The 17,574-nt window shown below is 46.2% G+C and overlaps 1 protein-coding gene across 2 annotated transcripts in view; it reads right to left on the bottom strand.

The window, feature by feature from the left end:
• LOC139375771 (E3 ubiquitin-protein ligase RING2-like) overlaps positions 1 to 17,574 on the bottom strand; it is a 42,455-nt gene that overhangs the window by 5,220 nt on the left and 19,661 nt on the right. The window contains exons 4-7 of one of the 2 annotated variants that reach the window (XM_071117603.1): positions 9,431 to 9,646; positions 9,066 to 9,165; positions 5,613 to 5,788; positions 2,567 to 2,756 (exon numbers count right to left, since the gene is read on the bottom strand). In XM_071117603.1, coding sequence (XP_070973704.1) covers positions 2,567 to 2,756; positions 5,613 to 5,788; positions 9,066 to 9,165; positions 9,431 to 9,646 — 682 coding nt within the window. Of the gene's footprint in view, positions 1 to 2,566; positions 2,757 to 5,612; positions 5,792 to 9,065; positions 9,166 to 9,430; positions 9,647 to 17,574 lie in introns of both variants that reach the window. The other variant, XM_071117602.1, reaches the window with a different exon arrangement.

Here is a 17,574-nt window from a genome sequence, read left to right on the forward strand (position 1 = left end):
TGATTTGATTTTAGTATAGTATTAATATCGAATTAGCATAGTATAAAAAATTATAGCATAGAATTTGTACAGAATTAGTATAGTATAGAATTAGCACAGCGGAGTATCAGTAGAGTATTAGTATAGTATATAATTAGTATAGCATTAGAATATAATTAGTATAGTATAGAATTAGCACAGCATTGTATTGTTAGAGGGTTAGTATAGTATATAATTAGTATAGTATAGAATTATCAAAGCATAGTATTAGTGGAGTATTAGTATAGAATTAGTACCGTATTAGTATAGCATTAGAATATAATTAGTATAGCACTAGTACGGTATAGAATTAGTATGGTACATGTATAGTATTAGTATAGCAAATAATTATTATAGTATAGAGTTAGTATAGTATTAGTAGTGCTGGTGTAGTATAGAATTTGCATAGAATTAGTACTAGTATAGTATGAGCGTAGCTTTAGCATAGTATTAGCATCGTATTAGTATAGTGTTAGTGTGGCATCGCATAGTATTAGTATGGTATTTGTGTAGTACTAGCATAGCAGTAGTATAGTATGAGTTTAGTATCATATTAGTATAGTAAAGTATTCACATGGTATTAGTATAGCATAAGTATAATATTAGTATAGCATTGGTATTAGTATAGTATACGTGTAGTATAGCATAGCACTAGTATAGTGGCCATTTAGTATAGTATTAGCGTAGTATAGTATCAGTGTAGTATAGTATGTATTTGTGTGGTATAGCATAGCATATTATGGTGTTAGTGCAGTATAGTATAGTATTAGCATAGTATTGTATAGTCTAGCATTTGTGTAGTATAGCATAGTGTAGTATTAGTATAGTATAGTGGTAGTGTAGCATAGCATCAGTGTAGTATAGTATTGTATTAGTGTGGTGTAGTATGGTATGGTATAGTATTAATGTAGTTTTAGTATAATATTGGTATTAGTATGGTATTAGAATAGTATCAGTGCAGCATTAGTATAGTGTTAGTGTAGTATTAGTATAGCACTGGTACAGTATTGGTATAGCGTGGTATAGTATTAGCATACTACTAGAATAGTACTTGTACATTATTAGTACAGTATAAGTATCAGTACAGTATTAGTTTAGAATAGCAGTAGCATAGTATTAGTATAAGTATAGTGATATCATGGTATTCGTATAGTATTAGCACAGTTCTAGTATAGAATATTATTAGTATTAGCATAAGTATGGTATTAGCATAGTACTAGTATAGTACAAGTATAGTATTAGGATAGTTGAGGTATAGTATTAGCATGGTATTAGTATAGTATTAGCATGGTATTAGTATGGTATTAGCATAGCATTAGTATAGTATTAGCATATAATAGTATTAGCATAGTATAAGTATAGTATTAGTATGGTATAGTATTAGCATAGTTTAAGTATAGTATTAGAATGGTATAGTATTAGCATAGTTTAAATATAGTACTAGTATGGTATTGTATTAGCATAGGTTGAGTATAGTATTAGTATGGTACAGTATTAGCATAGTATAAGTATAGTATTAGTTTTAGTACAGTATTAGCATAGTATAAGAATAGTATTAGTATGCTATATTATTAGCATAGTATAAGTATAGTATTAGTATGGTATAGTATTAGCACAGTATAAGTATAGTATTAGCATGGTATAGTATTAGTACAGTCTAAGTATAGTATTAGTATGGTACAGTATTAGCATAGTATTAGTATAGTACAGTATTGGTATAGTATAAGTATAGAATAGTATTAGCACAGTATTAGCATAGTATTAGTACAGTATAAGTATAGTATTAGTATGGTACAGTATTAGTATAAGTATGGAATAGTATTATTATACATATAGTATTGGTATGGTATTAGTACAGCATTAGCATAGTTTAAGTATAGTACAGTATTAGTACAGTATAAGTATAGTATTAGTATGGTACAGTATTAGTATAAGTATAGTATTAGTATAAGTATAGTATTGGTATGGTATTAGTACAGTATTAGCATAGTTTAAGTATAGTATAAGCATAGTTTAAGTATAGTATTAGTATGGTACAGTATTAGCATAGTATAAGTATAGTATTAGTATGATATAGTATTAGCATAGTTTACGTATAGTATTAGTATGGTACAGTATTAGCATAGTGTAAGTATAGTATTAGTATGGTACAGTATTAGCATAGTATAAGTATAGTATTAGTACAGTATACGTATATCATTAGTATGGTACAGTATTAGTATAGCATAAGTATAGAATAGTCTTAGCGCTCTCTCTCTCTCTCTCTCTCTCTCTCTCTCTCTCTCTCTCTCTCTCTCTCTCTCTCTCTCTCTCTCTCTCTCTCTCTCTCTCTCTCTCTCTCTCTCTCTCTCTCTCTCTCTCTCTCTCTCTCTCTCTCTCTCTCTCTCTCTCTCTCTCTCTCTCTCTCTCTCTCTCTCTCTCTCTCTCTCTCTCTCTCTCTCTCTCTCTCTCTCTCTCTCTCTCTCGCCTTAATTGCAAAATAATTTTTTATGGTCTGAAGGTATTGTTTTCTCGTCATTGTAGTAGTAGTAATATATTGTATCATTACCGTGAACTGGCCGTTGGCTGTAGGGATATAAATGGTGTATTGTTTCTCTGAGGCAGCGTCTACATTGACAGGGCTGGCCTCTCCGTTCTTCCTCAGTTCCTCCAGAGCCAGACGCACAGCCAGGTACTTAGACAGGTGGTCCACTGTGGCGTTACCCGACGTCTTGATGTACCTGGGAACAAACTCAACACTACCACACACAGAGTTGCATTAGTAGACTTCTTGATGAACCTGGGCACTAACTCAATAGCACAACACATTACCTGAGGCCTAGAAAGATATACACACACATATACACTTTCACTATCGAAACTTTCCCCATATAAACATCCACAAGTAGTCGCACTGTTTTTCAGATAGGATTCAAATACACAGGCCTACGCAGATTAGAAGACACAGGCCTACGCAGATTAGAAGACCCGGGCCTACGCAGATTAGAAGACCCGGGCCTACGCAGATTAAAAGACCCGGGCCTACGCAGATTAAAAGACCCGGGCCTACGCAGATTAGAAGACACAGGCCTACGCAGATTAGAAGACACAGGCCTACGCAGATTATAACACCCGGGCCTACGCAGATTAGAAGACACAGGCCTACGCAGATTAGAAGACACAGGCCTACGCAGATTAGAAGACCCGGGCCTACGCAGATTAAAAGACCCAGGCCTACGCAGATTAAAAGACCCAGGCCAACGCAGATTAAAAGACCCAGGCCTACGCAGATTAGACGACCCAGGCCTACGCAGATTAGAAGACCCAGGCCTACGCAGATTAGAAGACCTAGGCCTACGCAGATTAGAAGACAAAGGCCTACGCAGATTAGAAGACCCGGGCCTACGCAGATTAGAAGACCCGGGCCTACGCAGATTAGAAGACCCGGGCCTACGCAGATTAGAAGACCCGGGCCTACGCAGATTAAAAGACCCAGGCCTACGCAGATTAGAAGACCTAGCTCTATGCAGATTATAACACCCAGGCCTACGCAGATTAGAAGACAAAGGCCTACGCAGAATAGAAGACACGGGCCTACGCAGATTAGAAGACCCGGGCCTACGCAGATTAGAAGACCCGGGCCTACGCAGATTAGAAGACCCAGGCCTACGCAGATTAGAAGACCCAGGCCTACGCAGATTAGAAGACCCAGGCCTACGCAGATTAGAAGACCCAGGCCTACGCAGATTAGAAAACCCAGGCCTACACAGATTAGAAGACCCAGGCCTACGCAGATTAGAAGACCCAGGCCTACGCAGATTAGAAGACCTAAGCCTACGCAGATTAGAAGACCCAGGCCTACGCAGATTAGAAGACCCAGGCCTACGCAGATTAGAAGACCTAGGCCTACGCAGATTAGAAGACCTAGGCCTACGCAGATTAGAAGACCTAGGCCTACGCAGATTAGAAGACCCAGGCATACGCAGATTAGAAGACCCGGGCCTACGCAGATTATAACACCCGGGCCTACGCAGATTATAACACCCGGGCCTACGCAGATTATAACACCCGGGCCTACGCAGATTATAACACCCGGGCCTACGCAGATTATAACACCCGGGCCTACGCAGATTAGAAGACCCAGGCCTACGCAGATTAGAAGACCCGGGCCTACGCAGATTATAACACCCGGGCCTACGCAGATTATAACACCCGGGCCTACGCAGATTATAACACCCGGGCCTACGCAGATTATAACACCCGGGCCTACGCAGATTAGAAGACCCAGGCCTACGCAGATTAGAAGACCCGGGCCTACGCAGATTATAACACCCGGGCCTACGCAGATTATAACAGCCGGGCCTACGCAGATTATAACACCCGGGCCTACGCAGATTATAACACCCGGGCCTACGCAGATTATAACACCCGGGCCTACGCAGATTAGAAGACCCAGGCCTACGCAGATTAGAAGACCCAGGCCTACGCAGATTAGAAGACCCGGGCCTACGCAGATTATAACACCCGGGCCTACGCAGATTAGAAGACCCAGGCCTACGCAGATTATAACACCCGGGCCTACGCAGATTAGAAGACCCGGGCCTACGCAGATTATAACACCCGGGCCTACGCAGATTATAACACCCGGGCCTACGCAGATTAGAAGACCCGGGCCTACGCAGATTATAACACCCGGGCCTACGCAGATTAGAAGACCCAGGCCTACGCAGATTAGAAGACCCGGGCCTACGCAGATTATAACACCCAGGCCTACGCAGATTAGAAGACCTAGGCCTACGCAGATTATAACACCCGGGCCTACGCAGATTAGAAGACCCGGGCCTACGCAGATTATAACACCCGGGCCTACGCAGATTATAACACCCGGGCCTACGCAGATTATAACACCCGGGCCTACGCAGATTATAACACCCGGGCCTACGCAGATTATAACACCCGGGCCTACGCAGATTAGAAGACCCGGGCCTACGCAGATTATAACACCCGGGCCTACGCAGATTATAACACCCGGGCCTACGCAGATTATAACACCCGGGCCTACGCAGATTATAACACCCGGGCCTACGCAGATTATAACACCCGGGCCTACGCAGATTATAACACCCGGGCCTACGCAGATTATAACACCCGGGCCTACGCAGATTATAACACCCGGGCCTACGCAGATTATAACACCCGGGCCTACGCAGATTATAACACCCGGGCCTACGCAGATTAGAAGACCAACACTACTTCAGTCATTCTAAATATGTAAAGGTGCACTAAGCAGAAATCGCTCTGCCAATAATTGGTTGCTAAAAATTCTAATAGTTAATCTCATTTCAGTTTGTAGCATCTAAACTGCTGTGAAATATCTTTTCCATAAGCTAAAATATTGCATTTTCAGCAGTTTGAAGCTGGTGTACAAAATCGAAAATAACAGACAAAATACAAAATTTAACGAGAAGCATAGAAATAGAGCACATAGAACACATCTACCGCTTCTCAGACTTGCTTTCATTGAGACTTTTGGTCGCCCAAAAATTTACATAATACAGATTCTGCACCTGGAACAAACCACCTATCCTGTATCCCACTCAGCCTCAGAGACCCACCTGGTCTGCACGGTGTCCTCCTTGTCCATGAGCGTAGGATGAGGACAGAACACCAGTTCTATCTCGCTGGCTCCGTCCATGGCCACGTCCCCTCCCCCTCCGTTCTCTGTAGCGTTGTCCATGTCCAGACCAGAGTCATCTGACGTCTTGGTACGCTTGATGCTTGGCCCCGCCTCCTGCTTTGATTGATAGGATTATTTTAATTGGGGGGGGGGGATGCGCTGAACACAACCCAGGGCATAAAATGTTAAAGTGATGAGATGCTTTAACGAGGAAAGACACACTGACTGGATATCCTGCTGTTATATTCCTGGTGTCATTTACTCAACCAAATGGACATTTGTATGCATTTACAGCCCCACGTTACAACAAAACATCTATACCCCCCGCTTCACAAAGGAAGAGATTTGAAATGGAAAATGAAAAGTATATAACACGCAACATATACACAATACATGACTATTACCCTGCACACTGCCCATGTCATATACACAATACATGACTATTACCCTGCATGCTGCCCACGTCATATACACAATACATTACTATTACCCTGCACACTGCCCATGTCATATACACAATACATGACTATTACCCTGCATGCTGCCCATGTCATATACACAATACATGACTATTACCCTGCACACTGCCCACGTCATATACACAATACATGACTATTACCCTGCACACTGCCCATGTCATATACACAATACATGACTATTACCCTGCATGCTGCCCATGTCATATACACAATACATGACTATTACCCTGCACACTGCCCACGTCATATACACAATACATGACTATTACCCTGCACACTGCCCACGTCATATACACAATACATGACTATTACCCTGCACACTGCCCATGTCATATACACAATACATGACTATTACCCTGCACACTGCCCATGTTATATACACAATACATGACTATTACCCTGCACGCTGCCCATGTCATATACACAATACATGACTATTACCCTGCACGCTGCCCATGTCATATACACAATACATTACTATTACCCTGCACATTACCCATCCATATACACAATACATTACTATTACCCTGCACATTACCCATTCATATACACAATACATTACTAATACCCTGCACATTACACATCCATATACACAATACTTGACTATTACCCTGCACACTGCCCATGTCATATACACAATACATTACTATTACCCTGCACATTACCCATCCCATAGACACAATACATTACTAATACCCTGCACATTACCCATCCCATATACACAATACATTACTATTACCCTGCACATTACCCATCCCATATACACAATGCATTACTATTACCCTGCACATTACCCATTCCATATACACAATACATTACTAACACCCTGCACGCTGCCCATCCCATACACACAATACATTACTATTACCCTGCACATTACCCATCCCATATACACAATACATTACTATTACCCTGCACATTACCCATCCCATATACACAATACATTACTATTACCCTGCACATTACCCATCCCAAATACACAATACATTACTATTACCCTGCACATTACCCATCCCATATATACAATACATTAACCCTGCACATTACCCATCCCATATACACAATACATTACTATTACCCTGCACATTACCCATCCCATATATACAATACATTAACCCTGCACTTTACCCATCCCATATACACAATACATTACTAACACCCTGCACACTGCCCATCCCATACACACAATACATTACTATTACCCTGCACATTACCCATCCCATATACACAATACATTACTATTACCCTGCACATTACCCATCCCATATATACAATACATTAACCCTGCACTTTACCCATCCCATATACACAATACATTACTAACACCCTGCACACTGCCCATCCCATATACACAATACATTACTATTACCCTGCACATTACCCATCCCATATACACAATACATTACTATTACCCTGCACATTACCCATCCCATATACACAATACATTACTAACACCCTGCACGCTACCCATCCCATATACACAATACATTACTATTACCCTGCACATTACCCATCCCATATACACAATACATTACTATTACCCTGCACATTACCCATCCCAAATACACAATACATTACTATTACCCTGCACATTACCCATCCCATATATACAATACATTAACCCTGCACATTACCCATCCCATATACACAATACATTACTATTACCCTGCACATTACCCATCCCATATATACAATACATTAACCCTGCACTTTACCCATCCCATATACACAATACATTACTAACACCCTGCACACTGCCCATCCCATACACACAATACATTACTATTACCCTGCACATTACCCATCCCATATACACAATACATTACTATTACCCTGCACATTACCCATCCCATATATACAATACATTACTAACACCCTGCACACTGCCCATCCCATATACACAATACATTACTATTACCCTGCACATTACCCATCCCATATACACAATACATTACTATTACCCTGCACATTACCCATCCCATATACACAATACATTACTATTACCCTGCACATTACCCATCCCATATACACAATACATTACTAATACCCTGCACATTACCCATCCCATATACACAATACATTACTAACACCCTGCACATTACCCATCCCATATACACAATACATTACTAACACCCTGCACATTACCCATCCCATATACACAATACATGAACCCTGCACTTTACCCATCCCATATACACAATACATTACTAACACCCTGCACACTGCCCATCCCATACACACAATACATTACTATTACCCTGCACATTACCCATCCCATATACACAATACATGACTATTACCCTGCACATTACCCATCCCATATACACAATACATGACTAATACCCTGCACATTACCCATCCCATATATACAATACATTACTAACACCCTGCACACTGCCCATCCCATATACACAATACATTACTACTACCCTGCACATTACCCATCCCATATACACAATACATGACTAATACCCTGCACGCTGCCCATGTCATAGACATTGTACACGTCTCATACAGACACATACATCCTACCCTTACACATTCACATGCGAACACAACTCAGCTTCACTGTTTGGGCATTTGATAGACATGGGAATATGATTGTACCGAATCCAGTCAGGTTTTCAATCAATCCTGGTTGGAGGAATCCGGATTGCCTGCTTTTTCCTGATACCAGGAATTTTCCAACCAGGATTTCAGATAAACCTGGGAATTCCGGGGACGTTACTGGCATTCTGCAACCCTACACGGGAATGTATTTTTTATTTAATTTAACCTTTATTTAACTAGGGCACGTCAGTTAAGAACAAATTCTTATTTACAATGATGGCCTACTGGGAAACAGTGGGTTAACTGCCTTGTTCAGGGGCAGAACGACTGGGGCAGATGAAGGAATGAAGGAGTGCTCATACCTGGTTAGAGTGGACGGAGGCATTGCTGCAGTGGGAGGAGTCACCATTGTCCTCCGCCCCGCTGCCGTTTTCCAGCTGGTGCTTCTTCCCTCGCTGCAGCCTGCAGTGACACCCAGTGGTGGGAGGAGGTCAGATTTAAATTCCATTTTATAAAGTAACATTCAATTTGACCATAGTTCTAGAAACATGTTTTAAATCATAGGGTAAGTTGTTCTGACCTTTGTGAGAAGACACCTAAATGGGAAAATGTTATTCAAATGAGATTAGCAGTGTAGTCACTGGTGGTGTATCTTGAGGCCCTCCTCGATGCTGTGGGTTAAGGGTTAGGGGTCAGGAGTTAAAGGTCAGAAGTCAGAGTACAGTACCTGTTCTTGGCTTGTATCTTGAGGCCCTCCTCGATGCTGTGGGACAGGGCCTGCTGGTTGTTGTGTTTGGAGATGCGGGCCAGAACCCTCTCCTGGTGGGCCTCGTACTCATCTCTACTGGGGTAGATCTTACTGATGAGGGCATCAAAGTTAGGGTCCGGCCGCAGGGATCGCTTAGACACCAGCTTCTTTCTGCACGTAGGGCATTCCTTGTTGCTAGGGGGAACAGACAGACAGAGGTTAGAACTTCACCTGAGGTAATGATGTCCTGTGTCCTAAAGTGATCAGCAGTTGATCATGATGTTTGATATGGTTAGTAGACATACACAACTGCAATACACAACTGGGACAGTCAACAGTAGCATGTGGTGGTGTCAACAGTAGCATGTGGTGGTGGTGGTGTCAATAGTAGCATGTGGTGGTGGTGTCAACAGTAGCATGTGGTGGTGGTGGTGTCAACAGTAGCATGTGGTGGTGGTGGTGTCAACAGTAGCATGTGGTGGTGGTGGTGTTGCGTCAACAGTAGCATGTGGTGGTGGTGGTGTTGTGTCAACAGTAGCATGTGGTGGTGGTGTTGTGTCAACAGTAGCATGTGGTGGTGGTGGTGTTGTGTCAACAGTAGCATGTGGTGGTGGTGTCAACAGTAGCATGTGGTGGTGGTGTCAACAGTAGCATGTGGTGGTGGTGGTGTCAACAGTAGCATGTGGTGGTGGTGGTGTCAACAGTAGCATGTGGTGGTGGTGTTGTGTCAACAGTAGCATGTGGTGGTGGTGTTGTGTCAACAGTAGCATGTGGTGGTGGTGTTGTGTCAACAGTAGCATGTGGTGGTGGTGGTGTTGTGTCAACAGTAGCATGTGGTGGTGGTGTTGTGTCAACAGTAGCATGTGGTGGTGGTGTTGTGTCAACAGTAGCATGTGGTGGTGGTGTCAACAGTAGCATGTGGTGGTGGTGGTGTCAACAGTAGCATGTGGTGGTGGTGTGTCAACAGTAGCATGTGGTGGTGGTGGTGTCAACAGTAGCATGTGGTGGTGGTGTTGTGTCAACAGTAGCATGTGGTGGTGGTGTTGTGTCAACAGTAGCATGTGGTGGTGGTGTTGTGTCAACAGTAGCATGTGGTGGTGGTGTCAACAGTAGCATGTGGTGGTGGTGGTGGTGTGTCAACAGTAGCATGTGGTGGTGGTGTGTCAACAGTAGCATGTGGTGGTGGTGGTGTCAACAGTAGCATGTGGTGGTGGTGGTGTCAACAGTAGCATGTGGTGGTGGTGGTGTCAACAGTAGCATGTGGTGGTGGTGTCAACAGTAGCATGTGGTGGTGGTGTTGTTGTGTCAACAGTAGCATGTGGTGGTGGTGTTGTGTCAACAGTAGCATGTGGTGGTGGTGTTGTGTCAACAGTAGCATGTGGTGGTGGTGTTGTGTCAACAGTAGCATGTGGTGGTGGTGTTGTGTCAACAGTAGCATGTGGTGGTGGTGTTGTGTCAACAGTAGCATGTGGTGGTGGTGTTGTGTCAACAGTAGCATGTGGTGGTGGTGGTGTTGTGTCAACAGTAGCATGTGGTGGTGGTGGTGTTGTGTCAACAGTAGCATGTGGTGGTGGTGGTGTTGTGTCAACAGTAGCATGTGGTGGTGGTGTCAACAGTAGCATGTGGTGGTGGTGTGTCAACAGTAGCATGTGGTGGTGTCAACAGTTGCATGTGGTTGGTGGTGTTGTGTCAACAGTAGCATGTGGTGGTGGTGTTGTGTCAACAGTAGCATGTGGTGGTGTTGTGTCAACAGTAGCGTGTGGTGGTGGTGGTGTTGTGTCAACAGTAGCATGTGGTGGTGGTGGTGTTGTGTCAACAGTAGCATGTGGTGGTGGTGGTGTTGGGTCAACAGTAGCATGTGGTGGTGGTGTTGTGTCAACAGTAGCATGTGGTGGTGGTGGTGTTGTGTCAACAGTAGCATGTGGTGGTGGTGGTGTCAACAGTAGAATGTGGTGTTGTGTCAACAGTAGCATGTGGTGGTGGTGGTGTGTCAACAGTAGCATGTGGTGGTGGTGTCAACAGTAGCATGTGGTGGTGGTGGTGGTGTCAACAGTAGCATGTGGTGGTGGTGGTGTTGTGTCAACAGTAGCATGTGGTGGTGGTGGTGTTGTGTCAACAGTAGCATGTGGTGGTGGTGGTGTTGTGTCAACAGTAGCATGTGGTGGTGGTGGTGGTGTCAACAGTAGCATGTGATGGTGGTGGTGGTGTCAACAGTAGCATGTGATGGTGGTGGTGGTGTCAACAGTAGCATGTGGTGATGTTGTGTCAACAGTAGCATGTGGTGGTGGTGGTGGTGTCAACAGTAGCATGTGGTGGTGGTGGTGGTGTCAACAGTGGCATGTGGTGGTGGTGGTGTTGTGTCAACAGTAGCATGTGGTGGTGGTGGTGTCAACAGTAGCATGTGGTGGTGGTGGTGTTGTGTCAACAGTAGCATGTGGTGGTGGTGGTGTTGTGTCAACAGTAGCATGTGGTGTGGTGTCAACAGTAGCATGTGGTGGTGGTGGTGTTGTGTCAACAGTAGCATGTGGTGGTGGTGGTGTGGTGTCAACAGTAGCATGTGGTGGTGGTGGTGGTGTTGTGTCAACAGTAGCATGTGGTGGTGGTGTCAACAGTAGCATGTGATGGTGGCGGTGTCAACAGTAGCATGTGATGGTGGTGGTGTGTCAACAGTAGCATGTGGTGGTGGTGGTGTTGTGTCAACAGTAGCATGTGGTGGTGGTGTCAACAGTAGCATGTGGTGGTGGTGGTGTTGTGTCAACAGTAGCATGTGGTGGTGGTGGTGTTGTGTCAACAGTAACATGTGGTGGTGGTGGTGTTGTGTCAACAGTAGCATGTGGTGGTGGTGGTGGTGTGTCAACAGTAGCATGTGGTGGTGGTGGTGTTGTGTCAACAGTAGCATGTAGTGGTGGTGGTGGTGTGTCAACAGTAGCATGTGGTGGTGGTGGTGCTGTGTCAACAGTAGCATGTGGTGGTGGTGTCAACAGTAGCATGTGGTGGTGGTGGTGTTGTGTCAACAGTAGCATGTGGTGGTGGTGTCAACAGTAGCATGTGGTGGTGGTGGTGTTGTGTCAACAGAAACATGTGGTGGTGGTGGTGGTGGTGTCAACAGTAGCATGTGGTGGTGGTGGTGGTGTGTCAACAGTAGCATGTGGTGGTGGTGGTGTCAACAGTAGCATGTGGTGGTGGTGTTGTGTCAACAGTAGCATGTGGTGGTGGTGTCAACAGTGGCATGTGGTGGTGGTGGTGTTGTGTCAACAGTAGCATGTGGTGGTGGTGGTGTCAACAGTAGCATGTGGTGGTGGTGGTGTTGTGTCAACAGTAGCATGTGGTGTGGTGTCAACAGTAGCATGTGGTGGTGGTGGTGTTGTGTCAACAGTAGCATGTGGTGGTGGTGGTGTGGTGTCAACAGTAGCATGTGGTGGTGGTGGTGGTGGTGTTGTGTCAACAGTAGCATGTGGTGGTGGTGTCAACAGTAGCATGTGATGGTGGCGGTGTCAACAGTAGCATGTGATGGTGGTGGTGTGTCAACAGTAGCATGTGGTGGTGGTGGTGTTGTGTCAACAGTAGCATGTGGTGGTGGTGTCAACAGTAGCATGTGGTGGTGGTGGTGTTGTGTCAACAGTAGCATGTGGTGGTGGTGGTGTTGTGTCAACAGTAACATGTGGTGGTGGTGGTGTTGTGTCAACAGTAGCATGTGGTGGTGGTGGTGGTGTGTCAACAGTAGCATGTGGTGGTGGTGGTGTTGTGTCAACAGTAGCATGTAGTGGTGGTGGTGGTGTGTCAACAGTAGCATGTGGTGGTGGTGGTGCTGTGTCAACAGTAGCATGTGGTGGTGGTGTCAACAGTAGCATGTGGTGGTGGTGGTGTTGTGTCAACAGTAGCATGTGGTGGTGGTGTCAACAGTAGCATGTGGTGGTGGTGGTGTTGTGTCAACAGAAACATGTGGTGGTGGTGGTGTCAACAGTAGCATGTGGTGGTGGTGGTGGTGTGTCAACAGTAGCATGTGGTGGTGGTGGTGTCAACAGTAGCATGTGGTGGTGGTGTTGTGTCAACAGTAGCATGTGGTGGTGGTGGTGTTGTGTCAACAGTAGCATGTGGTGGTGGTGGTGGTGTCAACAGTAGCATGTGGTGGTGGTGGTGTTGTGTCAACAGTAGCATGTGGTGGTGGTGGTGTCAACAGTAGCATGTGGTGGTGGTGGTGTTGTGTCAACAGTAGCATGTGGTGGTGGTGGTGGTGTTGTGTCAACAGTAGCATGTGGTGGTGGTGTCAACAGTAGCATGTGGTGGTGTTGGTGTTGTGTCAACAGTAGCATGTGGTGGTGGTGTCAACAGTAGCATGTGGTGGTGGTGGTGTTGTGTCAACAGTAGCATGTGGTGGTGGTGTCAACAGTAGCATGTGGTGGTGGTGGTGTGTCAACAGTAGCATGTGGTGGTGGTGGTGTTGTGTCAACAGTAGCATGTGGTGGTGGTGGAGGTGTCAACAGTAGCATGTGGTGGTGGTGGTGTTGTGTCAACAGTAGCATGTGGTGGTGGTGGTGGTGTCAACAGTAGCATGTGGTGGTGGTGGTGGTGTCAACAGTAGCATGTGGTGGTGGTGGTGTTGTGTCAACAGTAGCATGTGGTGGTGGTGGTGGTGTCAACAGTAGCATGTGGTGGTGGTGGTGTTGTGTCAACAGTAGCATGTGGTGGTGGTGGTGGTGTCAACAGTAGCATGTGGTGGTGGTGGTGTCAACAGTAGCATGTGGTGGTGGTGGTGTCAACAGTAGCATGTGGTGGTGGTGGTGTCAACAGTAGCATGTGGTGGTGGTGGTGGTGTCAACAGTAGCATGTGGTGGTGGTGGTGGTGTCAACAGTAGCATGTGGTGGTGGTGGTGGTGTCAACAGTAGCATGTGGTGGTGGTGGTGGTGTCAACAGTAGCATGTGGTGGTGGTGGTGGTGTCAACAGTAGCATGTGGTGGTGGTGGTGGTGTTGTGTCAACAGTAGCATGTGGTGGTGGTGGTGGTGGTGTGTCAACAGTAGCATGTGGTGGTGGTGGTAGTGTGTCAACAGTAGCATGTGGTGGTGGTGTTAACAGTAGCATGTGATGGTGGTGGTGTGTCAACAGTAGCATGTGGTGGTGGTGGTGTTGTGTCAACAGTAGCATGTGGTGGTGGTGTCAACAGTAGCATGTGGTGGTGGTGGTGGTGGTGTTGTGTCAACAGTAGCATGTGGTGGTGGTGTCAACAGTAGCATGTGGTGGTGGTGGTGTTGTGTCAACAGTAGCATGTGGTGGTGGTGGTGGTGTCAACAGTAACATGTGGTGGTGGTGGTGTCAACAGTAGCATGTGGTGGTGGTGGTGGTGTTGTGTCAACAGTAGCATGTGGTGGTGTTGTGTCAACAGTAGCATGTGGTGGTGATGGTTGTGTCAACAGTAGCATGTGGTGGTGGTGGTGTTGTGTCAACAGTAGCATGTGGTGGTGGTGGTGGTGTCAACAGCAGCATGTGGTGGTGGTGTCAACAGTAGCATGTGGTGGTGGTGTCAACAGTAGCATGTGGTGGTGGTGGTGGTGTTGTGTCAACAGTAGCATGTGGTGGTGGTGGTGTTGTGTCAACAGTAGCATGTGGTGGTGGTGGTGTCAACAGTAGCATGTGGTGGTGGTGGTGGTGTTGTGTCAACAGTAGCATGTGGTGGTGGTGATGTCAACAGTAGCATGTGGTGGTGGTGTCGTCAACAGTAGCATGTGGTGGTGGTGGTGGTGTCAACAGTAGCATGTGGTGGTGGTGGTGTTGTGTCAACAGTAGCATGTGGTGGTGGTGGTGGTGTCAACAGTAGCATGTGGTGGTGGTGTTGTGTCAACAGTAGCATGTGGTGGTGGTGGTGTCAACAGTAGCATGTGGTGGTGGTGGTGGTGGTGTGTCAACAGTAGCATGTGGTGGTGGTGTCGTCAACAGTAGCATGTGGTGGTGGTGGTGGTGTCAACAGTAGCATGTGGTGGTGGTGGTGTTGTGTCAACAGTAGCATGTGGTGGTGGTGGTGTCAACAGTAGCATGTGGTGGTGGTGGTGTCAACAGTAGCATGTGGTGGTGGTGGTGGTGGTGGTGTGTCAACAGTAGCATGTGGTGGTGGTGTCGTCAACAGTAGCATGTGGTGGTGGTGGTGTCAACAGTAGCATGTGGTGGTGGTGGTGTCAACAGTAGCATGTGGTGGTGGTGTCAACAGTAGCATGTGGTGGTGGTGTTGTGTCAACAGTAGCATGTGGTGGTGGTGTTGTGTCAACAGTAGCATGTGGTGGTGGTGTTGTGTCAACAGTAGCATGTGGTGGTGGTGTTGTGTCAACAGTAGCATGTGGTGGTGGTGTTGTGTCAACAGTAGCATGTGGTGGTGGTGTTGTGTCAACAGTAGCATGTGGTGGTGGTGGTGTTGTGTCAACAGTAGCATGTGGTGGTGGTGGTGTTGTGTCAACAGTAGCATGTGGTGGTGGTGGTGTTGTGTCAACAGTAGCATGTGGTGGTGGTGTCAACAGTAGCATGTGGTGGTGGTGTGTCAACAGTAGCATGTGGTGGTGTCAACAGTTGCATGTGGTTGGTGGTGTTGTGTCAACAGTAGCATGTGGTGGTGGTGTTGTGTCAACAGTAGCATGTGGTGGTGTTGTGTCAACAGTAGCGTGTGGTGGTGGTGGTGTTGTGTCAACAGTAGCATGTGGTGGTGGTGGTGTTGTGTCAACAGTAGCATGTGGTGGTGGTGGTGTTGGGTCAACAGTAGCATGTGGTGGTGGTGTTGTGTCAACAGTAGCATGTGGTGGTGGTGGTGTTGTGTCAACAGTAGCATGTGGTGGTGGTGGTGTTGTGTCAACAGTAGCATGTGGTGGTGGTGGTGTCAACAGTAGAATGTGGTGTTGTGTCAACAGTAGCATGTGGTGGTGGTGGTGTGTCAACAGTAGCATGTGGTGGTGGTGTCAACAGTAGCATGTGGTGGTGGTGGTGGTGTCAACAGTAGCATGTGGTGGTGGTGGTGTTGTGTCAACAGTAGCATGTGGTGGTGGTGGTGTTGTGTCAACAGTAGCATGTGGTGGTGGTGGTGTTGTGTCAACAGTAGCATGTGGTGGTGGTGGTGGTGTCAACAGTAGCATGTGATGGTGGTGGTGGTGTCAACAGTAGCATGTGATGGTGGTGGTGGTGTCAACAGTAGCATGTGGTGGTGTTGTGTCAACAGTAGCATGTGGTGGTGGTGGTGGTGTCAACAGTAGCATGTGGTGGTGGTGGTGGTGTCAACAGTGGCATGTGGTGGTGGTGGTGTTGTGTCAACAGTAGCATGTGGTGGTGGTGGTGTCAACAGTAGCATGTGGTGGTGGTGGTGTTGTGTCAACAGTAGCATGTGGTGGTGGTGGTGTTGTGTCAACAGTAGCATGTGGTGTGGTGTCAACAGTAGCATGTGGTGGTGGTGGTGTTGTGTCAACAGTAGCATGTGGTGGTGGTGGTGTGGTGTCAACAGTAGCATGTGGTGGTGGTGGTGGTGTTGTGTCAACAGTAGCATGTGGTGGTGGTGTCAACAGTAGCATGTGATGGTGGCGGTGTCAACAGTAGCATGTGATGGTGGTGGTGTGTCAACAGTAGCATGTGGTGGTGGTGGTGTTGTGTCAACAGTAGCATGTGGTGGTGGTGTCAACAGTAGCATGTGGTGGTGTTGTGTCAACAGTAGCATGTGGTGGTGGTGGTGTTGTGTCAACAGTAACATGTGGTGGTGGTGGTGTTGTGTCAACAGTAGCATGTGGTGGTGGTGGTGGTGGTGTGTCAACAGTAGCATGTGGTGGTGGTGGTGTTGTGTCAACAGTAGCATGTAGTGGTGGTGGTGGTGTGTCAACAGTAGCATGTGGTGGTGGTGGTGCTGTGTCAACAGTAGCATGTGGTGGTGGTGTCAACAGTAGCATGTGGTGGTGGTGGTGTTGTGTCAACAGTAGCATGTGGTGGTGGTGTCAACAGTAGCATGTGGTGGTGGTGGTGTTGTGTCAACAGAAACATGTGGTGGTGGTGGTGGTGGTGTCAACAGTAGCATGTGGTGGTGGTGGTGGTGTGTCAACAGTAGCATGTGGTGGTGGTGGTGTCAACAGTAGCATGTGGTGGTGGTGTTGTGTCAACAGTAG

This window comes from Oncorhynchus clarkii, chromosome 20, assembly GCF_045791955.1.
Source record: "Oncorhynchus clarkii lewisi isolate Uvic-CL-2024 chromosome 20, UVic_Ocla_1.0, whole genome shotgun sequence".
NCBI classification, from domain to species: domain Eukaryota; kingdom Metazoa; phylum Chordata; class Actinopteri; order Salmoniformes; family Salmonidae; genus Oncorhynchus; species Oncorhynchus clarkii.